The sequence below is a fragment of the Tiliqua scincoides genome, chromosome 10, assembly GCF_035046505.1.
Source record: "Tiliqua scincoides isolate rTilSci1 chromosome 10, rTilSci1.hap2, whole genome shotgun sequence".
Lineage (NCBI taxonomy): Eukaryota > Metazoa > Chordata > Lepidosauria > Squamata > Scincidae > Tiliqua > Tiliqua scincoides.
Genome location: NC_089830.1, coordinates 28,023,032 through 28,050,685, shown reverse-complemented (window position 1 = coordinate 28,050,685; position 27,654 = coordinate 28,023,032). Strand labels below are relative to the sequence as shown.

Here is a 27,654-nt window from a genome sequence, read left to right as displayed (position 1 = left end):
GGTGGCAGCTTCTCAGGTTCAGAAGGTTCTAAAACAGTGGTTCCCAAACTCCTAGAGGAGAGTTCGGAACCAGATAAATGTTTTCTTGAGCAGGGAGTGGGGTGGGGATGGGGGCAGTGGCGGTGTTGCAGCTATTGGAGCGCCACCGCTACCGAGGGGCTTTTTTACTTACCTGGGGGGCAGCACTGGCCTCTGGCAGGGTTCGGAAGGCTTGCAGCCCCTTTGGCGGTTCTCCCCGCTGCTGCAGAAAGCCCTTCATCTCCTATTAAAAGGCACTTCTGGGGATGTGTGGGTGTACACAAACTGTATCTCCCAAATGCCTCTGTGAAGAAGAGTGAATTCAGGAGAACCAGTGAAGACTAGAACTCACTCCTCCCCCCACCCCCGCAGATGCAGCCCATGTTTCAGAGGAAGTCGACCAGAAGGTGGCCTTGCACTGCCTGTCCTCGACACAGAGGAGGCTGCCATGATGGACTGTGTTTCCCCTCTCTCCTCTTTTCTGAAAGTAAAGCATAGAACCTGAACTCATGTGCTTGGAAGGACCCCCCTGCCCTCCCCACACACCCCATAGATGGAAAAATAGCTTGGGAAAGTGCTGATTTGGAGAGGAGAAATGGCCAGAGGGAAAAGAGCAACGCAGCACCTGCCTCACTGTTTCTTGGCCTGAAGGAACCGCCTCATCAGGCTGATTTTTTTTTTTTTAAGGTTGGGGGACTGTGGCCCTCATCCTATTTAACTTTCCAGTGTTGATGCAGCCATGCCAATGGGACGTGTGCTGCATCCGGTAGTGGTGGTGAGGATAGTCACAGAGGCCTCCTTAAGGTAAGGGAAGGTTTGTTCCCTTACTTCAGGCTGCATTGCAGCTGCATCAGGGCTGGAAATTTGGAAAGGATAGGGCCCTGTGACACACAACGGTCTGTTTAGGTGAATGAGAGCAGGGCCTCCGAGGGGGGGGCACAGGGGGTACATCATACAGGATCAAAAAGAGGGCCCAGGAGCCAAATTCATCTTTGAAGGGAGAAGGAAAGAGGCCAAAGAGAAGCGTTGTGCCCCCTGATAAAATCCCTCTTGGTGGCTCCGTATGAGAGGGGACTGAGGTCTTCAAGGACTCCAGTGAAGACTTTGAGTTTGTCTTAGAAAATGATTATTCTCACTATAAAGAGCCAGGTCAGAAAATTCAGTGCTGCCACTGGCCATCACACACCTGAAATCCATCTTTGCAAGGCATGGTGAAGTCCACAGGTCTGAAAATGGTTCTCAGTTTGCTGGATACTAGTTCCAAAACCTTGCCAAGGACAAACATCCCTGGGGCCAGGTGGTCTACACTCAAACACAGAGTACCTTCAATGTCAGCAGTCCCTCAAGGAGGGGCCTGGAATGCCAGCATGCAGGAGAAGTTCCAGCCAGCAGCACGAAAGGTGTGTTGGAGGAATTTCTTAAAACTGGTTTCCTCTTTAGGGGGGAAGCAGAGTAGCTTCAGCAGCAGACCCCCCCTCTTGCTGGGAATCAACCCAGGGAGCCTCCCACACCCGGCTGACTGCTAATCAAGAAAGACAAACAACATTGGCTGGTTGAAGTTGCAAAGGAGATTCATTTACTCACGGTTCATTAGAAGTATGGTTACAGCATCTGATTGAGATCAGAGGTTACTCTAACTTAAAAGATAACAAGGCCCTGAAGCTGCCTCGTCCTGCATGTGCCATGTGGTCAAGATGGCGGCGCCAGCAGAGCCCTGCTGCATGCCATCTTGTCTGCTCAGTGGTCGGTGAGGAAGAGAGAGCGGGCTTGGAGAAGAAGGGTAAGTTATAGTATCAGGGCCACGCCCCCACATAGGTCATCCAAAGGGGACAGGTAAAATGTAGGGTCACCGGGCTATGGCTTAACCCTTTCAGTGGACAGTATCCTGCCACCTCTTGGAAGCAGACAGAGTTGTACCAACTCCAGTAGGGTGGGGTGGGGAAGGCCAGATCACCTACAACTGGGATGGAAACAGACCGAGTTTCCACACTACTGCCAGCTTCATCGGGCTGACCAAATCAGGACACCAGCATCGCTGGCCGTGCAACTCCTGCTGTACGTGGCCGGCACAAACCACAATAGCTTCCGTGCATCCAGGTGGGGTTTGGTCTCAAAGGAAGCCTGCACAGCACTGCAGTCCCGTGACCAGCAACAATCGGTGCAGTTGAAGAACACAGATGGATTGTTGATGAGCTGTCAGCCTGCGCTGCCCAAGGTGTTGAAATGGCATTGAAATGGCAGGTCTGTTTCAATGTTGGTAAGTATAAAGTGATACACATGGGGGGGGGGAGGATTCACATATAGGCTAATGGGTTCTGAGCCATCTGTGACGGATCAGGAGAGGGATCTTGGGATGCTGGTGGATAGCTCAATGAAAGTGTGGACCCAAAGTGCAGTGGTGGTGAAGAAGGCTAATTCCATGCTAGGAATAATCAAAAAGGGGATTGAGAATAAAATAGCTACCATCATAACACCATTGTACAAATTGATGGCATGGCTGCACCTGGAATGTTGCGTTCGGTTCTGGTCATCACACCTTAAAAAGGGTATCATGGAATTGGAAAAGGTGCCGACAAGACTGACCAAAATAATTACTGGGCTGCAGCACCTCCTGTACGAGGAAAGGCTACAACACTTCAATCTAGAAAAAAGGTGCCTGAGGGGGGACGTGGTTGAGACACATAAAATTACCCAGAGGATAAAGCCGATAGAGGGGTGTTCTTTTTCCTCTTGCACAACACCAGAACCAGTGGGCAGCCACTAAAATTGAGTGGCTGGAGAGTTGACAGACAAAAGGAAATCTTCCTTTACCCACATGTAATTAGTACGCGGAACTCCTTGCCACAGAATGTGGTGATGGCACCTGGCCTGGATGCTTTAAAAAGGGATTCGACAGATTTCCGGAAGAAAAGTCCATCACAGGTGACAAGCCATGAAGGGTATGTGCCACCTCTGGCTACAGCTGAATGCCAGATGCAAGGGAGGGCACCAGGGTGCAGGTCTCTTGTTTCCTTATGTGCTCCTGGAGGCATCTGATGGGCCACTTTGTGATGCAGGAAGTTGGACTAGATGGGCCTCTGGCCTGATCCAGTGGGGCTCTTCTGATGTTCTTGTGTCCAGAGAGGGCTTACCTGGTGCAGCCCCACGGGGGGGGGGGGGTCAGTGGGCTCTTGGAGGTGCATTTCCCATGTGGAAAGACAAGATGTTCAAGGGTCTGGGTTTGCGCATTAACCAGCAGGGCTGAATCCCGCTGTTTGCTCATTTTTGTGACTTTCCAAGGGGAAAACACTCTCCAGAGAAACCCAAAACACTGTTCATCAGGACTGTCTCCTCCTGATGGGGACCTCTGTCCACCCACTTTCCCCCATGGCTCCTCCTCTGTTTTAGCCCAGCCCTCTCCTCTCCCCCACTCTTCCTCGGCTACTCAGGCTCCCTGTTCCTTTTCCAGCCTCTGGGTGTCACATCTTGCATGCCACCTTAGGTGCTGGCCTGGATGACGGGACACTCTGAAACATGGCAGTGGGCCTTTCTGGGAAAGGAGTCTCACTGCTTTGACTAGCCTGTCTTCGCCACTAGCTTGTCTTTGCTCTTTCATTTGTCTGCTGCCTGCTGTTTTTCTGGTGCAGGGAGACCAGATCCGAAGGGGGCAGAGGGCCTCTGCCTTGAACCACTGGATGGAAAAAGGAAGTTGGCAGGTGCAGCTCAGCACAGAAGGGTTTCAAAAGCTGCCCCTGCTCAAATCCCCTCTTCTGTAGGGTGGTCAAAGGTACAGGCTCTCCGTCCCCCTTTGGATCTGGTCATCCTGTTCCGGTGTAAATTTTCTTGTTTAAACTACTTGCAACAAACTCCTATTGCAACCCTCTCTAGAGATGTGGAGCCCAAGTCTACACGTGCCTACTCAGAAGTAAGTCCAGTTAGAGTCAATGGGGCTTACTCTACTCCCTGGTAACTGAGGATAGGATTGCAGCCTGAAATAGAAAAGCCTCACATAGAGCGCAGCAGTGGCGTAGCTAAAGGCGGACAAGGCACTAAGTTTTGCAGGGAGCCCCACTGCGGCGTGCAAGCGCCCCCTCTCGGAGCCATTTCGGGGGCGTACGCGTCCGTTTTGCAGCCACCCCCCGGAATGGCTCCAAAGGGGGGCGTTCGCACGCCGCGGTGGGGCTCCCTGCAAAACTTAGTGCCTTGCCCCCCCGCTAGCTACGCCACCGGCCAGGCAGGTGTCTCGGTGCCCACCTGCATTGCCGGGCGGCGAACTACACGTCCCAGCATGCACCGAGCCGCAGCTGCTGCCTGCTGCCCGGGCTCCGCTCGCACCAGCTGACAGCTCCGGCGGCTGCCCAGGGCTGCTGGATGGACACCATTAGAATCGTCTGCCGGAGAGCCCCGTAGGAGGGGCAGATGTGCTGCGGAGGGCGTCCCGTCGGGGCACCAGCTGGGCAGGATGCAGCCGCAGGGGAGGTGATTGGCCGCCGGTGGGAAGCCCCCTCCCAGGCAGGCGGCACCGCCGGCCGAGCAGGAGGGGAGGGGGCCGCCCCCGCCCCCGCCCCCGCCCCCGCCCCGTCGGGAGGCATCTGCAGCAGTGGCCGGGAGGGGGGCGCCTGGCAGGCCCCTCCGCATGGCCCTGGCAGCAGCAGCAGGCCCCGGGCAGCCCGGACAGGTGAGAGCAGACCAGGTGCGCGCTGGCCAGGCAGGGCAGGAGCCGGATGGCCAGCTTTGCCAGAGCAGCCTCCCCCCCTTGTGCAGATTTTGGAGCCAGACCTCATCCCACAGGGAGCAGCGCACTGGTGCCCTTCGAGCAGGGCATGGGCTTTGAGAGGGCCCTGCATCTCTCTCTCTCTCTCTCTCTCTCTCTATCTGCTGCCTGTCAGCGGAGGGGGGTGGGGACATAATGGCCTCTTTCTTCTGAGCCAGGGCTGTCACTGGAGGAGATGAGGCCGGCCGGCCAGCGCACCCATCAGCTGTGGGGCAGAGGAGGCCGCAGTGCTTGAGAAGGGAATGTGGCTGGTCTGTTGCATTCTGATAAGAGCTCTCATTTCCTTGCAGGCTTTCCCCAAAATGTGGGTTCTGACGTGGCTCTCAGTGCGTTTAGGGGGACTTTCCGGAAGGGCCCTGCGTGAAAATTGTGGAGCCATTTGAGCGAGGAGGGGAGTCCAGCGGGGACAATGGGAGCCCAAGAGGCCAACCCTCTGGATGGTGGAGGATGTGGCGGCCAGACCCCCATGGGATTGGTGCTGGTGGGCCAGCTGGGCCTGTGAAGAATGCAAGGCCGTGGCCAGCAGAGCACAGGGCCTATGGTGGACAGCAGCCCAAGGGAACAGGCCTGCCAGGAGTCGGGGGGCAGGGCGGGGCTCTGGAACATGTGCCTGCCGACCCCCAACCCTTTCTGGACAGCTGTGTTTGACTATGAGGCTGCGGCCGAGGAGGAGCTTACGCTGCGCCGTGGGGACCTGGTGGAGGTGCTGTCCAAGGACTCACTGGTGTCTGGGGACGAGGGCTGGTGGACGGGCAAGCTCCAGGACAAAGTGGGTGTCTTCCCCAGCAACTACGTCACCAGCCACCCCAAGTACAGCCAGCTGCAAGGCTCCCTTGATGGCCCCCACCCACTGGAGATCTCCTTCCAGGAGCTGCAGTTGGATGAGATCATTGGCGTGGGAGGCTTTGGGAAGGTCTACAAGGGGGTATGGCAGGGGGAGGAGGTGGCGGTGAAGGCCGCCCGCCAAGACCCTGACGAAGACATCACCGTGACAGCAGAGAATGTGCGCCAGGAGGCCCGCCTCTTCGCCATGTTGCACCATCCCAACATCATCGCCCTGAAGGCCGTTTGCCTCAGCCCTCCCAACCTGTGCCTGGTGATGGAGTATGCCCGTGGGGGGGCGCTTAGCCGGGCACTGGCAGGCAGGAAGGTCCCTCCCCACACGCTGGTCAACTGGGCTGTCCAGATTGCACGGGGCATGAACTACCTCCACAACGAGGCTGTTGTGCCCATCATCCACCGAGACCTCAAGTCCATCAACAGTGAGTCCTGCTGCGTGGGGGGGAGGGGTTGGAGAGAGGCAGAGGGTTGGCAGTGGAGAGGCCTGGTGGGGCCAGAAGCACCCCCTTCCTGCACACAGGGCCCTGCCCCTTCTGAGTCCTTGGGCCCTCAGGCCACTTTGCAGGCAGGGCCAGGATCCAGACCCCGATTCCTTCCTGTCAACCCCATTCACAGGGATCATCAACATATTTTAAGTAATGCAGAACAGCATAAGAGAGGGAGCCTGAAGAAAGGCGGAAAGATGCCTCTGCTAATATTACTGCCAAAGGCCGGGGGGGGGGGAACAGATGTCTTTCTAACAGGTGCCTAAATGCCAACAGCAAAGTGGCCATGCAAGGCTTCTGGAGCAAAGTTCCCATTCCGGTGCCACAACCAAGGAGGCTCTGTTGCAAGTCCCTACCGATTGTACTCCTGCTGTGAGTGAGCAGAGAGCAGGGTCTCCCTCAAGGACCAGGGAGGTGGGCAGGGTCACATGGGAGGACATGTCCTGGTCCAAAACCACTTTAGGCTCAGAAGGCAGTAAGTAGCAGTTCAGACTGGGCTTGGGAGCAAATGGGGAGCCAACGAAGGTGGCCCAGCACAGGACAGGAACTGGCCAGAAAGCCCCAGGCCTGGTTAAGGCCCTCCTTGGAGCAGGTTTGAGCAGCTGCCAAGGGCTTTCCAAAGGCAGCCCCTCCCAGCCTGTGTGGCAGCCAGCCAAGGTTCCAGCCAAGGTTCCAGCCCTCACGACTGGGGCACCCAAGAGAGTACCTCTCCCCGCAGTCCCATGCTGGCCGACTGCGCTGCAAGTGAGTGCCCCTCTCAGCACAAGGTGCCTCCGCTGCAGGGCACAGGAAGATGTCCCTCTTGCACCATTGTGATGCATAGGACAGGATGCTGCAGTGGCACTACGAGGAGGTCGGCCTGTGCTCTAGGACAGGGGTGTCAAACAAGAGACCTGCAGGCTTAATGCGGCCCCCGGAAGCTATTTATTGGGCCCCATTATAATTGGGCTCTTGCACCGTGATAATTGGGCTGTCTCATCTCTTGAAATGATGAGGAAATGTGCATCATTTCCTTAATGACCTCACTTCCTGCTTAGTGATGTCACTTTCAACCCTCAGCAAGTGCCATGAACGTTTTGGCCCTTTGCATGAAACGAGTTTGACATCCCTGCTCTAGAAGATCTGCCCCACATTGCTCCTCTAACACCCCACTTCTGGCCCTGGGGGGTGGCAGGAACGGTGGTGGTTTACCAGGGAGATGTCTACCTCACTAATCTCCCCAACGCTGCTTCCTGGCCCCTGTGCCAGTAGGGTGAGATGTGTGGTTGCTGGAGAAACGAAACCTGCCTCTTCCCCCCTCCCCCCAGTCCTGATCCTGGAGCGCATTGAGAGTGATGACCTGAGTGGGCGAACGCTGAAGATCACCGACTTTGGCCTGGCACGCGAGTGGCACAAGACCACCAAGATGAGTGCAGCCGGAACCTACGCCTGGATGGCGCCTGAGGTCATCAAGCTCTCCCTCTTCTCCAAGAGCAGCGATGTCTGGAGGTAATAGTGGGGGGGGAGGGGCAAACACATGGGGGGCAAGGCAGGGCAAGGAGTCCCTCTGGAAACATGGGGGTTTGGGGGTCCCCTTGCTGGGCCAAAGCCTGGTCCACTTTTTTTCTGGTGCAACGGAACTGCTTTTCATGCCTTGGAGATGTGAAAAGCTTCATCTGTAGCGTTTGGGCCTGCTGTGTAGCTGCTCAAGGCACAGAAGCTCACCCAGAAGAAGCCGAGCCCCCCATTCAGAGTCCAGGAGCATTTTGGCGGGGGGGGTGGATGGCCCCCTTCAGTGGTGGCAGGCACCGTGCCCAGGGAACAAGAGATGGTCTGGTGTGGGATTCCTCTGGCACCACCCGTCCCTGAGAGTCTTTTTCTGCCTGTCCTCCTCAGCTTTGGGGTGCTCCTCTGGGAACTGCTGACAGGTGAGGTTCCATACCGGGAGATTGACGCCCTTGCGGTGGCCTACGGCGTGGCCATGAACAAGCTGACTCTGCCCATCCCCTCCACCTGTCCGGAGCCCTTTGCCCGCCTGCTGGAGGGTGAGTGGGAGGCACCCAAGGGGGCCAGAGGGTCTCCTGGGAGCTGGGACACCCTTCTACTGATCACCTGGGTTCTGGAAGTGTCAGGGGGGTGGATGGTTTCTGGCACATGCCAGAGGGTGGGAGCCACACCTAGAGAGCCAGGAAAGCTTCCCCCTTCCCTTGGCAACTGCCACATCACAGAAGGAGCACATTCTGCTCAGTCATTCTGCGCAGTCCTTGTTGCCCCCTGCCCAGTCACTCCCCTTTCTCCCTTGCCTCTGGCTCTAGCCGCAGCCTTTGCTCCCTCTCCTGCCATGCCTACTTCCCCTGGCTGTCTCCCTGAGGCCTTTGGAATGTGGAAAGACTCCAGAGGTGGGAAAGGGTTTGCCCTCCAGCTCAGGGGAGGGACTAATTTAGGAAGCTGTGTGTGTGTGTGTGTGTGTGTGTGTGTGTGTGTGTGTGTGTGTGTGTATGTGTGTGTGTGTACCATGAAGCAGGCTGTGGGTCTTGCCTCAGGCAGAAGACTGGGGAGCTCACCTCTGCCCATCAGCCTCTACTGCTCTTTCTCCCCCCCAACTTGAAAAAGGGGGCAGAGAGGACGCCAGAGGTAAGCTGGAGTGTTGGAGACTCTCCTTTGCACTTCCACCTTCCCCCTTCGTTTTCCAAGCCAAGGAATGGGAAGATGGCGGCGGCCATCACTTTACCAGATCGGGGGGGGGAGGGGCAGCATTTGTCCATGGCCCCTAATGCCAAGAGGTCTTGGGCTGGTCCTGTGTGTGTAGACACACACATACAAAAGATACAATTGCACTCCAGAGTGGACTGTACAAAGGGGTGCCTCTCTCTGGGCATCTTACGTGAAGCAGTGGATTTATGTTCCGCCTGCCTCCACCTGAAGTTGCGCAGCTTGTCTGTTTGTATATAAGCCAAATGCTACCCTGATCCCCTCCCTTGAGCCTCCACAGATCTCTTTTGTAAAGGAAACTGCCCCCCCAGGGGCTCCTTGCCACTTGGGGGGCAGGAGCGATCCCTTTGCACGTGCCCGGCCTGGGTGAGGGTGGCCTCTTCCTAACTTCTCTGCCCCCTGCAGATTGCTGGAGGCCGGATCCACATGCCCGGCCTGACTTTGGCTGCATCCTGCGACGGTTGGAGGTGATCGAGCAGTCGGCCATGTTTCAGATGCCCCTGGAATCCTTCCACTCCTTGCAGCAGGACTGGAAGGCAGAGATTGCCGGCATGTTCCAGGACCTGCGCACCAAGGAGAAGGTGAGCCTCTCTAACCTCCCCCCACCTCCTTCCGCCGCATGACAGACTGACCCCCTCTTGGCTCCCTCCTCCCCGCCACCTGTTGGGCCCCTGTGAGGAGCATGGATGGTGGGCTGCTCTGGCCTGTCTGGGACCCCTTCTGGACTCCAGATTTGGGGCAGGAGGATAGAAGTGCACTTTGTGCATGTTCAGCAGAGCTCTCCCCTCTCTGAATTCCCAGGGCTCAGCTCATTTTGCTCTCGAGAGCAGGTTCCAGGACTGAGCCCTGCTGGGGTGGGGGTGACTTGGGCTGCCTGGCCTCAGAGGGCTCCTCCTTCCAGGAGCTGCGGAGCCGGGAGGAGGAGCTGCTGCGGGCAGCCCAGGAGCAGAAGACACAGGAGGCAGAGCTGCGCCGCAGGGAGCAGGAGCTGGCGGAGCGCGAGATCGACATTGTGGAGCGGGAGCTGAGCCTGATCATGACACAGATGGGCCAGGAGAAGCCCCGAGTCAAGAAGCGGAAGGGGCACTTCCGGCGCTCCCGCCTGAAGCTGCGTGACGGGAACCGGATCAGTCTCCCATCCGGTATAGCCCCGGCTGGGGAGCAGCGGGAAGGGCTGCCCGTGTCCCGGCCAGAGGCACTGGGCCCGGAGATGCCTGGGGTTGGCTGGTGCTGGTCCAGAATGGGAGCTGCACACATGCCGCTGGGCCCTCCTGGGCGTCCCTCCCAGCCCCCACTCCTTGCCCAAGTGCTCAGGCGGCAGTCCGAGGCCTCCACTCCACCTCTGACCTTGGCCGAGTCTTGTTCCACCCAAGCGTGCGCAGGGGTTCCAAACCCCAAGGCTGTCCAAGGCCTGGCTGCCGCCTCCCCTCCTGCCCCACCACCTGCTGGAGGGCAAGGGGGGTCCAAACCTGAGAGACTAAGGGATGTGGGAAGGGGCAGGCAGGGGGGCAGTTCTCTGTGTCTCTTTGACCCCTCCAGGATTTGAGCACAAGATCACTGTGCAGGTGTCACCCACCCTCGACCGGCGGAAAGGGCTAGGGGCCAATGGAGCCAGCCCCCCCGGGAGCCCCATTGTCATCCCACGCCTGCGCGCCATCCGATGTGAGCACCTGCCCTCTTGGAGCCCTGGGGTTCTCCCAGAGTGCCTGCCCCGAGGGAGAAGGAGGAGGGGAAGGACTGGCCTGGTTGGCACGAATGTTGTGCCTGAACAAGCCTGGTGGGTGGGCTGGGGGAGGGGGCAGGTCACTCTTGGCAGGGAGGTGCCACCAGGGAGGAGGCCCTGCCACTGGCAGACACCCCCCCTCACTTTGGCAGGAAACGGAATTCTGGCTGGGCCTCCCTGGAGGATGATAAGAGGGAACCATAAGAGGGGTGGGGGAGCTGCTGAAACCTAAGTGAGATGCTCCTCGTGTTCTGCCTCCCCACCCCGGTCTTGCAGTGACACCCATGGATGGAAGCCAGACTTGGGGCCGCAGCACCTTGGCGAAGAAGGAGGAGCTGGTGGGGACCAAGAAGAAAGGCCGGACGTGGGGGCCAAGCTCCACCGTCCACAAGGAGAGACTCGGTGGGGAAGAGAGGTAGGAGGCCTGAGCTCCAGGGAGCGGGGAGGCGGCTCAGTAGGGAGAATGTGGGATGCGCTGTGGGGAGGGAATCCAGACTACTGGGCAGGGGCTGTGGACTGGCTTTGGGGGCAATGGAAGGAGGAAGAGGAACTTGGAGTAAAGGGAGATGCAGGCGGTGATGTGGGGCAGGCAGGAGGCAGTTCATGGAAGAGTGCCCAGCCTGGAAAGTTCTCTGCTGCTGCTGTAATGTTGGGCGGAAAATCCTCCCTTTCCCTTTATAGTACCCTAATAAACAGCTGCAATTCCAATCAAACGGGGCAGCTTTTTAACTTTAGCATGTCACCTTTAGAGTGTGTGACATTCACATGTTACCTGCTCCTGCAGCACCTCTGCCATGTGGCAGTGAGAGAAGCGTGTTCTCATCCTACCATGTATTTAAAGAAGTGCGTTTTATGTGTTCCGTGAGAAGAAGAGTTCCCAGGATCAGCTCTGCAAGTGTCTGAAGAGACCACTTTGTGCTGCTTTGCAGATACTTGGCTATTGGAAAAACTCCTGCCATGTTTGCACAGTGTCTCCAATTAACAAGGCGCCTCTTTTGAAGAGTCCTTTCCTACCTTTAAGTCAAGCAAGCTTGCAGCGTCCATTTCCTGCTGGAAAGACATTCCAGTTCCGGAAGGCCCACCGTTGCAGGCTGGGGTGCAGGACAGCAGGGAGGGGGCCCCCAGATGAGGGGCTCACACCTTCCCTCCACTTTCCGTGCGCAGGTTGAAGTCCCTGGCAGAGGGCAGCAAGCAGTGGTCTTCCAGTGCACCCAACCTGGGCAAGTCCCCCAAGCACGTGCCGCTGGCAGTGGGTTTTGCCAGCCTGACGGAGATGGGTAAGCTGGCTCTGTGTTCCTCTGCGGAATTCATTGCCACAAGATGTGCCAATGACTGTGAGGCTGGATGGTTTAATGGGGGACAAGACACATTTGTGGAGGCCCAGCTGCTAGTCCGCAATGGCCGCGTGTCAGGTCTGTGGCAGGCAGCTGTGTGCCTTTGAAGCGGGCTTCCCATTGGGGCAGGTAGTGCCCCACTGTGGGGAGGTGGCTAGCTGGGCCCCCTTGGGCCTCATCCAGCCTGCCAGTGTCTTCTCCCTGGTTGATGCTGTGTCTTAGCTAAGAGTTGGTGGGGCAGAGGACGACCCCCAGGGCCTACCCCAGACTGACCAGCCCTTCCTTTCTCTCTCCCTGAACCCCAGAGGAGTTTGCTGAACAGGCGAGCAGCAGCCCGCACTCCCCCTACCAGCCCCTCTCGCCACTGGGAGTCGAAGGCCAGGCCGGTCTGGAGGGACCCAAGCGGGACTCAACCCTTGCCCACCGCCGCAGTGAGCTTGTCCTGCTGGGGTGTGCGTCCATCCTGGCATCCATTGCGCTTGGTGCTGACCTAGTGGAGCTGGCAGGTGGGGGGCTCAGCCACGGCGGCACATCTGGACCCTCCACCTCCATTACCCTCCTGTCACTCTCATCCCTCTCGGACTGCAACTCCACCAAGTCACTGCTGCCCTCAGACAGCGACGAAGCACCCCTGTATGAGGCCCCCCACCACCCCCCGGACCCAGAGAGCCCCCCACCCACTCCCCACCACAACCCCCTGGTGGACATCACGGTTGAGAGCTTCAAGAAGGACCCTCGCCAGTCGCTCACCCCCACCCATGTCAGCGCCACGCAGTCGCTCAGCCGAGGACACCGGCGCACTCCGTCCGATGGTGCCATCCGCCAAAGCCCGCAGAGGGCTCTGGATTGCCAGGGTAAGCACCAGCTGATTCCTCCAAGGTCCCCCTGAGCAAAGCTTGGCCCCAGATCCTATATGCTGAGCCCAGCGCTGGCCCCAAGGGAGCCAAAGGGTGGGGTGTGCCTGCTGTTTGCACAGGCTTGGGACGCAGCAGAGGAAGGTCTTTCTAGCATGCTTCCAGAGGCCTGGCACCGCTCATGTCAGAAAGAGGGGCTTCTGGAAGGACGGGGCACAAAGACGTGTGGAGGGGGAGAGGTGCTGTTTCACCCTCCTTGCAAACAGGGTTCGTTTTTGTACCTGGATAGCAGTCTTGCTTCGGCCCTGCATGAGGTTCATGCCCCAGGTCAAAGGCAGTTGCCTTTTGTCAAGGGTGCAGCAAGATCTGCCTGTTTCCAGTGGTGGACAGGAGTGTTTTGGGGAGAGGGGAGGGCATGTGCCCAGGAAATGGGGCCCAGAAGATCCTCCTCTCTGCTAATCTTGTTCCCCCAGGCTCCCCAGATGCGCCACCCTTTCCACACCTGCCAGACCCACCCCTGGCTCGCCGCAAGGCATCGGAGCAGCGCGCCCTGCCTGCAGGGCCAGTGGAGCGTCCCCGGACACTGACCTTTGCCCCCCGTCCTCGCCCAGCCCCAGGCCGGCACCGCCTTGACCCCTGGAAACTGGTCTCCTTTGGACGGACACAGGGGGGCTCCTCCTCACCAGGGGAGGCTGCCAAGGGGGACGTAGTGTTCTGCCAGACCCTCCTGGACATTGACATGGAAGGGCAGCACCGGGACTGCACGGTGCCCTTGTGCGGAGGGCAGGCCCCTTGCTGCAGCCTGCAGGCAGAGGGCTCACACTGAGGACGGGTCCCAGAGTGCAGCGCAAGCGACAGCCAGTGCAGGGCCCCGGCCTGGACTCCGGGAGCTGCTCTCCGGTGCGCAGGATTTCGCATGGCAGTGATTTCCAAGCAATGTGACAGCTCAGTCAGCATGTGCGTGTGCCCTGGGAGTGGGCGCAGGTGTGCAAGCGCATTTTTGTCTGTGTGTGGGGGGGGCAGCCAGGTGTTTTCTTCCTGGTCACTGTCTGCTCCAAGCACCTGTCCTTCCAGTTCTGTTGTGTGTTTTTTAAAGATGTGTGAAGTGGAGAATCGTCTCTGCCTGCCTTTCTTCCACCAGCAGTGCTGGCTCTGAGGATTCAGGGGGGGTCTGTGTGTGTCAATCCATGTAGGTGCACTACTTATGCTGATGGCAAAGCTCACAGCTGGCCACCTCCTGAGTCTGTGCTGAGTGACTGGTGCTGATGCCACACGCGCCCCCCCTCGCCCCTTCCCTGCGAAAAAAGGGGGCAGCCACTCACCTGCATGACTCTCGGGGGGCTTGAGGGTGGCAATGGCTCAGCCATGCTCAGCATTTCCATCAACACCATACAAGCTGTGTGCCTCAAGACGTCTTTGCTGTTTTTAACAAGTAATTCCCCATAGTTTTTGGTTTACTCTTATCCCCCCCCTGCTGTGCATCCTCCCCCCAGAAATTAAGGCTGCAAACATCAGAACAGCCCCACTGGATTAGGCCATAGGCCCATGTAGTCCAGCTTACTGCATCTCACAGCGGCCCACCAAATGTCCCAGGGAGCACACCTGATGACAAGAGACCTGCATCCTGGTGCCCTCCCTTGCATCTGACATTCTGACATAGCCCATTCCTAAAATCAGGAGGTTGCGCATACACATCATGGCTTGTACCCCGTAATGGATTTTTCCTCCAGAAACTTGTCCAATCCAAACGAGTGGAGGGCCCTGCTGGTAATCAGAATGACTGGTGCTTGCAGGAAACCTGGGAAGGGGCTGGGCTGCAGCCCCCTTCAGAAAGTGGAAAGGGCCACCCAAAGACCCTTCCCTCCCATCGTGCAGGACAGGCAACTCCAGTGAGGGGCTGTTGACCAGGCTGCTCGGGGGGGGGGGGAGACTCCTCTTGCACCCTATGTCCTGGTCACCATAGCAACAACATGGTGGCCACAGAAGGCAGCAGTGAGAGGGAGGCCGGGCTTCTTGTAAGCAGGAATTTGACCCCCTCTGCCTCCTGTGTACACTGCGGGGGGGGGGGGGACAAGCAACGCCACAGGCCTTTGGGAAGGAGGGATGCCAGCCACAGGAAGGCAGCAGCCTTGCCATGAAGAGGAGCCCCCAAAAGGGGGCAAAGGCCTTGAAGAAATATCTGCCAGTGACAACAAGCCTTGGGGACACATGCACCTTCTTGGTTGGGGGGGGGGCTAGTGCCATGGGAGTGCTGGCTGAAAGGTGGGGTGGGCACCTCCCTGGCCTGACAGTAGACTTATGGGAGATGGGCAAAAGCCTGAACTGAGTGGGTTCCAGGGCTGATCCAGGCAGGGTCTTTTAAAGGGCCATTAGACACCTCCCCAGAGCAGGCCCGCTGGGTGCAGCATCAGGTCTCAGCCTGGTAGCCACACGATGCTTCCATCTGCAGCACTGAAGGACCCAGGCCCCGTCGCGGGGAGGGGTGGGGAGGAGAACTCAAACTCCCACCTGGCCGCTGCTAGAACCAGGATGCTAGGCAAGGCGGCCCTTCCTTGCACCCACCCAGCAGGGCTCTTCTTGTGCTCTTGCATGCCTCGCACCTGTCAGCGCAGCAGCCTGCAAAGGCTCCCCAGACACCTGGAGAAAGCAAGAGCCCATTTAAGGGTGCGGCTGTCTCCTGGAAGGGTGCAGAGGCTGCTGCAAAGGTGTCAGAGGGAAGGGAAACCTGTTCCAGGCAAGGAGGAGATTCCCACTCCCCCAGCCTGAGGCTGAGCTCACATCTCCCCAACTCATTCTCCCACTAGCATCCCATGACCCTCCTGCTATTCCCTGTCCCTGGCAGCACCCCGGTGGTGTCTCCTCTACCGCCCTGTCGCCAGCCCTAGAGAGGCACATCCAGCAAAGGTTCTTGTTATTTAAAAAAATAAATAAAGCAGCAGCCCCGGCAGCGTTTTGGCAAAGTGCTACATTATCGCCGCATCCCACAGCCAAGAGGACCGGGAGCAGGGCAGTCCTGCCAGAGAACAGAGGCCCCTCCGGCAGGGGCCCCTGACCGGGCCTGGCAGGCACCTGTTTGCAAGTCCCTGGGTTGCAGAGGGCAGCAGCGGGCGGGTTCTGGCATTGGCGGCCCCAGGAGGCCCAGTCCATCTCCAGCCAGGTGGGAGGCACTGGCTGGGCAGGCCGCAGGCTACGCACACACTTCCTTGTCCCGCTGGGTGCAGCGGCTGATCTTAATCTCCGTCAGCTGGATGTAGCGCAGAACGTTGGTGTCTGTAGAGGGAAGGAAGGGAACATGTTACCCCTGCAAGGCTGTTTCAGGGTCAGCCCCCCTCCCAGGCTGCCTGGAAACTCCAGAAGGAAGGGCTTCTTCTTGGCCCTTCCTGCCACTAGTTCAGGGACCCCTTCCTCCGGGGTGGCTGGCCCAAGTCCTAGTCAGAACACGGTTAAGACTTTGCAAGGATTTGGGAGTGAGCTGGGATGGAACATCCAAGGGTAACATGAAGCTGCTTAATCCAGCCAGCCCAGGACATCCACACAGAGGCTTTTAACTGTTGCCTGCACCTCCAGGAGCATTTCACATAGCTCACACACCCCATGTAGATAGTGTTTTATTTTATTTCCATTATTTACTCTTTTCCTGAAATTGCACTAACGTGTGACAAGAATTTCAAAAATCAGCATGAAAATCCAATCATAGAAAAAAAGTGTTCATAGAATTTGAAGACATCAAAAAAAATGCATGCAAAAAAATCAATGAGAAGGCCAAAAACAGGGAATGTGGTGGCCAATCATAAAAGACACAATTGTCTTTTGTTGACTCAGAGTTGTCAAGGCCACACTCCAGGATTTTAAAAGTGGTCCTCGTCTCGTTTGAAAACAGTGTATCGAAACCACATTCTGCATCCCCTGGGGTGCAGGCTGCATAAGTTAAGGACCCCCGGCCTGTTCTGACAGGCAGCTAGTCTCTGAGGCTGAAGAAGAGGGGAGCCCCAACCCTGCCTGGAAGGGATTGAACCTGGGACAAAGCAGATCTGGGGTGCAGCTCCTGGCAGGGCCAATTGAACCAAGGGTTGTGCTAACACTTCCCACAGGTGACATTTAGTGGTTGTCAGATCCTGACTGTGGAGGCCTGTCTTCAGAGCAGGCATGCCTGATTCATCAGTGCAAAGGCTAAGGGGGCTCACTAGTTGCCCCCAGGAGGCCCCTGAGTGGGGCATGCTGGCCAGGCTTTGGTTCCTGAGCCACGGCCACACCCTGCCCCCTTAAACGCAATGCATGGTCCCCACCTGTGGGCTCGCAGTTCTTGGCCTCCCGCAAGTAGAGCAGGGCGTTGTCGTAGTCCCCCAGGTGGTAGAAGGCGATGCCTGCCCGGTACCTGGCCTTGAAGTTGCTCTTCTCCCGGTCCAACACCTTCAGGCAATAGTCCCGCACCCGCTCATAGTTCACCAGCTCTGACTGTAGCAGGCAGGCTGAAGGAGGCAGAGGGGGGAAAGGGAAGAGGGGTCTGGGGCAGGAGGCAAGACCCTGGCTGGTCCCCACAGACAGCAAGCTTTTCCTCCTGGATGCCCAGCTTCCCTGCAGCTGCTCAAATCCTGCCAGAATGTCCCTCCAGCAAACCCTTCAGACTCCCCTAACCCAGTCCTGAAGTGGCAGTGCCTAGTGGAGAAGGGGCTGGGCTGTGTAGTAGGACTTTCCCATTTCCAACTGCTGCTACGCGGGGGAGGGGGCCATTTCTGGGTTGGGGGTCTCCTGGGGCAGGTCCTGCAATTCTACTCTCCGGAAAACACCAAGACGTGGACAGTGCCCACAGAGGAAGACACTGTCGTGACCACAAAGCCTGCCCACCCAATGCACTTGGCACCCCCCCCCCCCAATTATTTTCCTGGGTTAATCCGGCCAGCAGGTGGGAGGCGGAGAGGTTCCCAGTGGCAGTGGCGTAGCTAGAGGGGGGACAAAGCTCTAAGTTTTGCAGGGAGCCCCCCGCGGCGTGCAGGCGGCCCCTCCCCTTCGGAGACATTTTGGGCGGGGGGAGCAAAACGGCGCTGTATGATTCCCTGCAAAACTTAGCGCTGTGCCCCCCTCCGCTGGCCCAGCAATGCACAGGAGCACCCCCGCCCAAGGACGCAGGCAGGCCCCCCTCACCTGTCAGGCTGTCGTAGCACTCGATCTCGGTGCTCTCCACCAGCGCCCGCTGCTCCGCGGTGAGCCGATGCCGGCAGCCGGCCCTGCCCAGGAGACTCTTCTCCACCACGGCCTGCGCCCCCGGGCCGCCCCCCAACTCCTGGGCGGCCTGCAGGCCCTTCAGCTGCAGCAGGGCGCGGTGGTACTTGCCGATGGCCTCGCGGAGCTTCTTCTGCTTGTAGCAGCGGTGGCCCTCCGCCTTGAACTCCACCGCCCGCTGCAGCTTGGCCTCCAGCTCCAGCTCGGCGGAGGCGTGCTGGGCCCGGCAGCCGCCCCCGGGCCCGGCCCCGCCGCCCGCCCCGGCCTCCGGGCAGCCCCTCTGCTCCGCCATCGCGCCCGGCCTCACAGGCGGCGGCAGCAGCGGGCCATGGGGCCGGCGGGCGTCGAGGGCTGGAGCTCTCCGCTGCACCGTCGGGAAGAGCGCGCTGTGCATGCAGGGCGAGCGAGCGCGGCGGCGGCCCCAGCAGCAGCGAGCGCTTCAGCACCGAGGACAGCGCTCTAGTGCATTGTGGGAAACTCCTCCCGCATCAGCAGCAGCAGCAGCGCCCTAGTGCATTGTGGGAAACTCCTCCCGCATCAGCAACAGCCTGACCTCGGATGTCTGGGGCCCGCGGGCGGGGGCAGCGCTCCTTCCGCTTGAAGGAGTGAGGGGGAGGGAAGCAGCAGGCCCTGGCAGAGCCTGTGCACGGGAGACCGCGCTAGGCTAGCCCCAGCCCTCAAGCTGCCAACCCCGGAGCAGAAAAAGGGAGCCATGCTTTGCTGCCCCACTGCTGCCTTCATTACAACCAACACACACGCTAAGGCAGGGTGCTCCTGGACAAGCCCTCTCCTGCCGGAGGGACCATATCACCCCCCTAAACAACCCTTACCAGGAAACTCTTCATCCCCCTGGAATAGAGGCCCGGGCTTCCCAGCCCATGCTCAAAGGCACACACAAACCTTGCCGCCGGGAGGGACAGCACAGAGCCAACAAGGAAGCAGCCGGCCCTGCTGGAGGGCCCTGGCAGAGCTTGTGCACAGGAGGCAGTGCTAGGAGGGTCAAGCAGAGTGAATAAAAGACACTTTATTAGACACCAGCAAAGTCCCTTTTTCTTACAGTCCTTTTTTTCCCTCCCAAAGTCAGCACAAGGGAGGGGGCCCAAGCCAGACCTTTCCCAGCACTCTTCTGTGGAGATGCAGGGAAAGAAAGAGAAAAGCAGAAGTACAGTGGTAAGGAAGACAAGGAGGCGTCCTGCACAGGCAAAAGAGGAGATGCAGCCTACGGTGTTCACTCAAAATTCTTCCCCGGTTTGACAGAACTCCAGAGGTTGACTTGGCTGCTCAGCCAGGTGGCCTCACTCTTGCTCAGGGGTGCTGGCCTTGCCAGCAGGGCATATGAAGAGTCCTCCCATCAGGCAGGCCATGGGTGCATCAGGCCCACCAGACGGTCTCCTCTAAGGCAAGCCCTCTTCAGGGGCTGGGGCTCCCCAGGCAGCAATGCAGGTAGTTGGAGGCGGCAAGGGAGGGACTGGTGCTGACTCCAAGCTTCTGCGGCCTGGAGTATTTCAGGAAGGTGCCGCGCAGGGTGGAGCCAGCTCCCCGCAGTGCAGCCCTAGCCATGAAGGGGTGCACTGCTGCCAGCTCGGACTCACTGCAAAGGAGAGAGGGAAGAGGCGGCAGGCAGAAGACCCATGTAGCTAAATACACTCCCCCCATTTAAAGGGGAGGATGAAGGCCCTGCCACACCCATGGAAATCCCAATGCACATGGAGACTGAAAATCGATGCAAGCAAAGATCACAGCCTTGTGCACTATGCTCCCTCCAGCCACAAACCCCCCTGGCCTTTCAGCCCCCTGCTGCTCCGCTGGAGGCCGGGGCAAAGGCCCAGTATTCAGGACACCTCAGCACACTTGCAAGGGCAAGAAACAGTTCCCCTCTGAAGCAAGCACTGCCTAGACTCCAGCACTTCTCAATCGTGTCTAGAACCAAGGAGGAGAGAGGACAAGTCGCCCTCTGGGGGAGCCCCCTCAACTCCTCCATCTTGCCTAGGGGGTCCATGGCTCTCTTCCCAGGCCTGGCACCTCCATCCTCCAGGCCTCAACCCTGAGGCACAGCCCTACCTGTAGGTGAGAAGCCTTGGTGAGGCCTCCTGGGATGCCTCCAGGCCACTGGAGCCTGCTTCCCGGAGGACCCGCTGGGCCAGGCAAAGGGCAGCCAGGGAGAGCTGGGCTGGCTCAAAGCACAGGCAGTCCACTTCCAGCAGAGTCAGCTCCATGAAGTACATGGCCAGGTTCTGGAGCTGCAGAGGCAAGGAACGGAGGAGTGTGGGAAAGAGCAGCTATTCCACCCCCCTCACAGGTGCCCAGACAGGCAGCATGGTTGGAACGTGGCTCTGTGTATGAATGGTGTCCACGCCCCTGTGATTAGGAGGTACAGAAAGGCACAGCTCTCAAGCCCGATGGTGACCCTGCCCCTCCTCAAGAAGAAGAGCTCCTCCTGGACTCTCAGTGCCCCCCTGCCTCTCACCTCCAAGGTGCAGTGGCCCACCTGGGCCAGCAGACAGAGCAAGTGAGCGGGGTTGGTGTAGTGCAGCTCAAACTTTAGGCGAGACAAGATCTTGCGCTCCATGCGCAGGAGGTCTTTCTGGGTGAATGCATCCTCCATCATGAAGCAGAGGCGGGCAGGCTGTGTGGGGAATGGGAGGGACAAGGGCTGCCATCAGGGAGCACAGACATGACCCCCACTCCTCCAAGGACAGCTGGGCCACTGCTGGGGAGACTGCCCCACCCTCCACAGGGTCCAGTAGGGTTGGGCTCCCTAGGGGTGGAGTCAGCTCCTCCCCAGACCCTTTGGCTCCAACACCTCTCCAAGAGAGGGGAAACCTGGACCAGGCTCAAAAGGCCCCCCCCTCGCCTGCTGCTTACTGTGGGAAGGGTGCTCTCCTCCACTTTGCAGGCCAAGAAGAGGCAGGCGATGCCCAGGAGCTGCAGCCGGGGGACCCGCACTTTGCCCACTCGCATATAAGCGCTCATGAGATAGGTGGCCAGGTAGAGGGTGCTCTCCGCCAGGCCCAGGTACTCCTGGAGGGGAAGCAGAGGCAGCGAACTGGTTCCTGCTGGCAGCACAGCACAGAGGCTCGAACTGGCTGCCACGGTTAGCACAGCCCTGAAGCAGAGGGAGACCCCCACAGACTTACATGCACTTGCACCACCCAGTCAATCACAAGTGCGCGCATCTCCGCAGTCATAGGTGGTGGCACGTCAGACTTCCCAAATGCGTAGCATGGCTGCTTCTGCTGGTGGGGAGGGGAAGGTGGAGAGAGGGGAGTTCATGAGACCGTTCCCCAACTCAGTCCCTTTCCAGACCTGGTGTCACAGTGACAGGCAGCCCCCAGGATGCCTGACTGGGCCCCCCCTCCCTCCCTGCCTGCCACCACGCTCATGCTCACCACCAAGCTGCTGAAAATGTCATAGGCATACTCCTGTTCCAGGCCCATGTCCAGCCGCAGCATGGCTTGAGACAGCTCCTCGGCCAGGGATTCTGAGACCGGCACAGCTGCAAGTGGAGGATAGAAGGGGCGTGCTGGGCTGGATGTGGCATGGCTCACTCACTGGAGCAACCCACAGAGCAGCCTGTATCTCTCCTCACAGAAATGGGCTGGCTGGGCTGGGCGTGAACCAGACCGCAGCACCTGAACAGGGCCTGTCTGGGGCTGAAACAGCCTCCCTGGCACTTTGTTCCTCCCGCCTGCAGTCCAGGATGCTGGCACAGGCCTGGAAGGACTGATACAGGCCCTTGCAGGATCAGCTCCTCTGCCTTGGGCTGAGGCTGTCTGGAGAGGCCTTCCTGGGGGGGGGGAGGGGAGTCTGGAACACCCAGGAGAGCAGTGTCACTGCCTGGCTCAGAGCTGCCGTGTTCCATTTGCAGACCTTGGACAGTCCAGATTTCTGCTGCTCCAGTTGTTTGTGCAACTGCCACAGGAGCAAAAAACGTGGAAGGGGTCAGAGTTCCAACGACATGAAGCAGAGGTGACAGGTGGCCAGTGGCCTTGTGGGACCAACGTTTCTGGAGCAGGCCTTTCAATAGCCCTCTGCAGGTGTGCGAGCGCATGCAAGAGGCCGGGGTGTCCAACATTCACAGCAGTGGCCACTGTGAGTCTCCAAGATAGGGCAGGGCACACAGTCCATATGAAAGCAGGAAAGTCACAATCTGGCCAGCTTCTGGCACCCACTCACCTCTCTGCAGCGAGGGCACTGCCGGGGTTTTGGGGCAGGTGGCTCCCAGCTTCTCAGGCAAGGCTTCTTGTTTGTAGCTCCCCTGGTCTTTCTCCTGGAAGAGGGGGGGGGTGTTTAGCAGTAAACACACTAGAATGGACCACCTGGGAGACACTGGCTGTGGCAGCTGTAAAACAGACACGTTCCTTAGGGGAAAAGGGGATCGGTGGTCCAGGGACCCCCAACCAGGGTCCCAACCCCTTTGTACGAACCCACACTTGCAATACAGTGCCCAGTGCTTGTTATTACCATCAGGGCCACCAGGCATTGGACATGGGGCAAGATGCCCAAATGGACCCCACTTCCTACGGTCTCCAGCATGCACTGGGTAACAGAAATGCATTGAAAGGGGATTAAAGCTGTAGTGGAATTTGTAATACATTTGTTTTTGTCACGGACTGGGCCCTGGGGGTTTTGCTCTCCCATCCTCTCTCTCCTCAGGCCTGATCACCACATCTTAAAAAACATATTGATGAGCTGAGGAGAGGCCTGGGGGGCCCATAGCCACTGGAAGAGGCTCTGGGTCACCTGCAGACAGTCCCAGGTGAGCCCAACCTGGGCGCAGCAACATACAGGGCAGGGATAAAACTCCTACCTGAAGCCCCAGAGAGTTGCTGCCAGCCTGCTTCGACACAGCCGACCTCGAGGGACAGACCAGAGACTGCCGCAGTGGAAAGCAGCTGTCTATGCTCTTGGGATCAGGGGCAGGCGGGGGCTACAGCATTTGGAAAAGGAGAAAAAAAAAGGACGGGTAAGTGGGGGCATTACAGAGGCCCACAGAACTGCTCTCAGTGATGTGGAGAGGGACATTCTTTCCCCTCTCATTCAACTCTAAAGCTTTGGGTTCATCCAGTGAAGTCGAGAGATGGGGGATTCAGGACAGGCCAAAGACCTCCTTTCACCACAGAGCACCCCACTCATTTAATGCGACTCCAGCAACAGTTTCGAAGGGATTTTGCCAGCTCTCGGAGGGGGCTGGTAGCAATGATAAGACGCCTTGATGAAACCTCCCCATTCAGGGGTAGCCTGCCTGGTCACACTGGTGGGGGACCACAGTGGGCGAGAACAGCTGCCTTTGGGGGCCTGTTGGCAGAGCTACTGGAAGCATCTAGCTTCTTCGCATGAGGAACAGGTTGCAGCCCTTGAGGGAAGATTGCTCCAATCTCATGGGGTGTGCGTGTGTGTGTGTGTCAGGGCAGTGAGACAGAGCGCACAAACAACAGCCACCATCACACTGGCCTCCCCAGCAATCTCAGTCTTAAGCTGACACGCACACACTCACCCCTGGGGCCAATTTGCACATGCCAAAGGCCAGGTACGCCGCTGCCTGCAACTGTCACGCAACCGACCTGTCTCCTCCACATTGAAGCTTCTCAAGGGAGACCACTGAGGATCCCTGAACAAGGGAGGGGTATGGACATGGCAGAGGCAGAGCTTCAAGTCGGCCCCGAATCTGGCCACTGCCAAAGACTCCCTTCGGCATGCCACCCCCTCTCTGTCTCAGTCTTCCTCATCCGCAATATGGGGTACAACTACTTTCTGGCTGCAAGCAACCCAAACATGGGAGGGGTTCTGCCCACTCGCATTGTTCAAAGCACCACCACTGCAACGGCAGGCCGGGGGGGGGGTCATGACTGGCTTCTGCTTCCTCTGTGCTGCTGCTGCTGCCTTCATTATTCTTATTGCTACTCGATTTTCTGTTTCTATTTTTAGTCTGTGTCTTGCAGTTCTTAAGATGCTTCTTGTGAGGCACCTTGCGCTATGGGAGGCCAGAAGCACTTTCAAATCAGTGAAACAAACACCTGGAATCGGTCCCATCTGAGGCCAGGCACAGGCTTCTGGGCTTCTCCATGAACTACTCACACTCCCCTCCCCCCCAGAGCTTGTTCCGTGCTTGCAGACAGGAGAGTAACATTTACCAAAGGGAAGGTACCCCCAACAGCTCCCTGATCCAACCAAGAGATGAACTCAGCAGCGTCTGGAAGCCAGCTTGCAATGGGTCAAGGGAAGGGGGGAGGCCTCTTCTTGCCACAAGGAGAGGGCAGGACAGAACCCTACAACGACTTGGCCCCTTCCCATTCCCCAATGAACGGAGCATCTCTTAATCTTGACTCTCCTGGGGAAACTGTGGGTGGGGCGCAACCTCCTGGACTCCCCCTTCCAACCCACTTGTCTCCAGACCCATCTTTGTTCGCACCTGGAAGAACCTTTGAGAGGGAGTACTGCTGAACATGCATAACACGCACCCCTAGTCAGGGACAAGAGGCAGTTTTCCCACAGCAGATAATTTATTAGACATAAATGTGCATTTATGCCACTCTTATGGCAATAATTCAATACCACCTTCCACTTCAGAGAGTGCAGCTTAGGACCTCAAAACTTCCCCATACACCGCTTGCAAGTGCTACAGAAACAGCTGGTTTGCTTACCCCACTGCCAGAATTCTGCTCTCTCCCCACCTTCCCCAGAGCCTGCCTCCTTGCAGGACCAGTGGTTGAGAGCTGCTAGGGACACGCGATGGATCCCCACCCACCTCACACCCTGAGCACTGCTGTGGCCTCAAGGAGGAATGGCACAACACCGATCTGTGAGCACATGGGATGTGGCCAACCCACCCAGCAGGTTCTCCCAAAAAGCAGAGCCACAGCACCCAAAGAAGAACCCACCTTTCGGGTGCCTTTAAGGTCTCCATTCAAGCCTTTGTTGCTCTTGCTTTTCAGGGGTTCTCGTTTCTCCTCCACCTGCACCTGATCACAAGGAGCAGTTAAAGGTCAGTGCCCCCCCCCCTTTAGCCCCACTCTCCAGGGTGGGACTTATCCCTAGGGCTGCTACACTCCTCTTGGCAGGCACAGGGCATTGTGGCAGTACCAGCTGAAGACAAAAACAGGGGCATATGAGCACACGCCCTGAAGGCCAGTGGGGAGCAAAACAAACCCTGCAGTGCTGGCAGCAGTGCTGGTTAAAGGAGTTCACCTCCAGGGACAGGAGGTGTCTAACCCCACAACCTGAGCAGCTCAGCAGGAGAAGAGGAAGCAAACTCAGGGCCCGAGTCCAGGACAAGAGTGTCTTTGCTTTAGGCCTCCCAGTCCAAATGCGCTCTGAGAAGGGCCCCTTGGGTTCTGACTGGAGATCCAACTGAAAGACCTGCTGATGGTGGAAGGGCCCAAGGACACACAACAGCCTTGCAGAGCCTCTCCAGGGTTTGCACGGGGGTGGGGGGGGAGAGAGAGAACAGGACCTTCCTTATTTAGGGGAAAATAATCCCCTTCCCCTTAAGACTTTGGTGAGAGATGAGCTGCAGGGTGCAAGTTTACACCCCCCCCCCCATACCCCTCTTTGCAGGGCTGGCCAGCCCCTCATCTCCTGACAGGCCTTGGGCTTGGTCAGAGCAGGCCACATGACTTCTAGCAGAGAGCAGCAGTCCAGCTCAGCTTCTACCTAGATGGGTCCAAACTGAGCACTCAGCTTGGCTTCATTAGCACTCATTAGCTAGAAAGAGTCCATTGGCCCATTTCCTGGAGCAGGTACAGCTGGAGGAACTCATTGCTGCAGAAGGTGGCAATAGACCAGTCAGTGGTTCTCATACTGTCTAGAGGCCCCAAAAGCTTCTGTCTAATTTATAAACTCCCAGGGGTGTGGCTATAGCAGTGATTGGGCAGCAATGCTGCCCCCATGGTGCACACAGCCTGATCTGCACTATCAGTTTCACAACCCGACAAAAATTGGAGCACCATGACATATGGGTCCCAAACCCACGGTCTGAGAACCAGTGTGCATCAGCAGAGCCCCCGAAACGGAACCAGGCACAGAGCAGGACAGGGCAGCTCCTGGCTCTTAACAAAATAGAGCCTTCACCCTATCTCCCTCACCCAAAGGCCAGGTGTCACAGGATGAACAGAGAGGAGGGCCCTTGGATTCGATGTGCCACTGCTGGCTGGTGTCCCAGGGCTTTCCTGCTGCAGAGGCTGATGGAGGCAGAGGGCCCAAGCTGATCCAACTTTCCAGCACTGATGCAGGTGTGCCAATGGGGTGTGTGCTGTCATGGAGGCCTCCTCCAGGTAAGGGAACATCTGTTCCCTCATCTTAGGATGGAGAGATGCTCTTTACACTCTCGCATAACACCAGAACCAGGGGACATCCACTAAAATTGAGTGTTGGGAGGGTTAGGACAGATAAAAGAAAATATTTCTTTACTCAGCGTGTGGTTGGTCTGTGGAACTCTTTGCCACAGGATGTGGTGACGGCGACTGGCCTGGACGCCTTTAAAAGGGGATTGGAGAAGTTTCTGGAGGAAAAATCCATTACGGGGTACAAGCCATGATGTGTATGCGCAACCTCCTGATTTTAGAAATGGGTTATGTCAGAATGCCAGATGCAAGGGAGGGCATCAGGATGAGGTCTCTTGTTATCTGGTGTGCTCCCTGGGGCATTTGGTGGGCCGCTGTGAGATACAGGAAGCTGGACTAGATGGGCCTATGGCCTGATCCAGTGGGGCTGTTCTTATGTTCTTATCTTAGGGCTGCATTGATCTGCAAAGTTGGACAGGATCAGACCCTGAGTCTATGAGAGGGCTGGCCCTGTCTTATCTTAGAGGTTCTTGCAAAGGAGTTACTTTGGGACTTGCTCTAGGGCAGGGATGTCAAACTCCTTTCATACAGAGGACCAAAGTTAGCACGCATGGTACCTTCTGAAGGTGGAAGTGACATCACTAAGCAGGAAGTGAGGTCATTAAGCAGATGATGGCCAGAAATAAGCCCTTTGTTCTCACACAGAAATTCATTAGCTGCTAATGACAGAAGAGAAAATGTGCAGATCTTGTTCATATTTTCAAGATATGAGAGAGCCCAATTATAACAGGGGCAGGACAAACTGCTTCTGGGGGCTCCATTCAGTCCATGGTCCTTATGTTTGACACCCCTGCTCTAAGGGAAGGCAGGAAGTACCCAGTATCCCAGTCACAGTTAGGGTCCCTTGAGTCTCTAATTTTCATCTTATTTATTTACCTTATTTCTGTCCCTCTTTCCTTCCCCTTCTTCTTGGCTCCTCTTTGGAGTGAGCAAAGATTAGAAGCCAAGGTCCACTCCCCCAGAGCCGCCTACAGCTTCTTCCATGCTCACAGGCAAACAGATGTCTTCTCTCAGAGGCCACTGGGGAAGCTGGTGTGGGGAAGGCTGTTGCACACACCCACAGCCATTCTGTCACCCACAGATCCTGGGCAAGGGGCTCTCTCAAATTGCCCAGATTTCTCTGCTCCCTCAAGGTAAGTAAGCAAGCAAGTAGGCAACCTTCAGTCTCAAAAGACTATGGTATCGCGCTCTGGATGGTGGTTCTGGCACAGCGTCTAGTGTGGTTGAAAAGGCCGATTTGGGAGTGACAATCCCTTCCACGCTGGGAGCAAGTGCAGTCTGTCCCTGGTCTGTCTCCCTGGCTATGGGCCTTCCTTCTTTGCCTCTTTGTCTCAGTCTGTTGGCCAAGTGTCTCTTCAAACTGGGAGAGGCCATGCTGCACAGCCTGCCTCCAA

General features: G+C 57.7%; 3 protein-coding genes across 3 annotated transcripts in view; 1 reads left to right on the top strand and 2 right to left on the bottom strand.

Moving 5' to 3' along the window:
• Positions 1–4,607: 4,607 nt before the first annotated feature.
• Positions 4,608–13,784, top strand: MAP3K10 (mitogen-activated protein kinase kinase kinase 10). The gene is made up of 11 exons (XM_066638417.1): positions 4,608–4,675; positions 5,062–6,033; positions 7,404–7,584; positions 7,972–8,120; positions 9,193–9,368; positions 9,689–9,929; positions 10,327–10,449; positions 10,787–10,925; positions 11,675–11,787; positions 12,150–12,698; positions 13,172–13,784. Exons 2-11 carry the CDS (start codon positions 5,277–5,279, stop codon positions 13,522–13,524), a joined length of 2,781 nt encoding a protein of 926 aa, XP_066494514.1. The 5' UTR covers positions 4,608–4,675; positions 5,062–5,276; the 3' UTR covers positions 13,525–13,784.
• A 2,101-nt stretch (positions 13,785–15,885) lies between these two features.
• Positions 15,886–18,312, bottom strand: TTC9B (tetratricopeptide repeat domain 9B). The gene is made up of 3 exons (XM_066638141.1): positions 17,841–18,312; positions 16,985–17,167; positions 15,886–15,968 (listed from the first exon to the last, which is right to left on the bottom strand). The coding sequence occupies exons 1-3, from the start codon at positions 18,310–18,312 to the stop codon at positions 15,886–15,888; spliced, it is 738 nt and encodes a 245-aa protein (XP_066494238.1).
• Positions 18,313–19,328: 1,016 nt separating this feature from the next.
• CCNP (cyclin P) overlaps positions 19,329–27,654 on the bottom strand; it is a 10,389-nt gene continuing 2,063 nt past the window's right edge. The window contains exons 2-10 of the mRNA XM_066638139.1: positions 25,002–25,004; positions 24,800–24,874; positions 22,095–22,188; positions 21,311–21,414; positions 21,056–21,154; positions 20,784–20,939; positions 20,386–20,544; positions 19,980–20,158; positions 19,329–19,509 (exon numbers count right to left, since the gene is read on the bottom strand). Coding sequence (XP_066494236.1) covers positions 19,329–19,509; positions 19,980–20,158; positions 20,386–20,544; positions 20,784–20,939; positions 21,056–21,154; positions 21,311–21,414; positions 22,095–22,188; positions 24,800–24,874; positions 25,002–25,004 — 1,050 coding nt within the window. The remainder of the gene's footprint in view (positions 19,510–19,979; positions 20,159–20,385; positions 20,545–20,783; positions 20,940–21,055; positions 21,155–21,310; positions 21,415–22,094; positions 22,189–24,799; positions 24,875–25,001; positions 25,005–27,654) is intronic.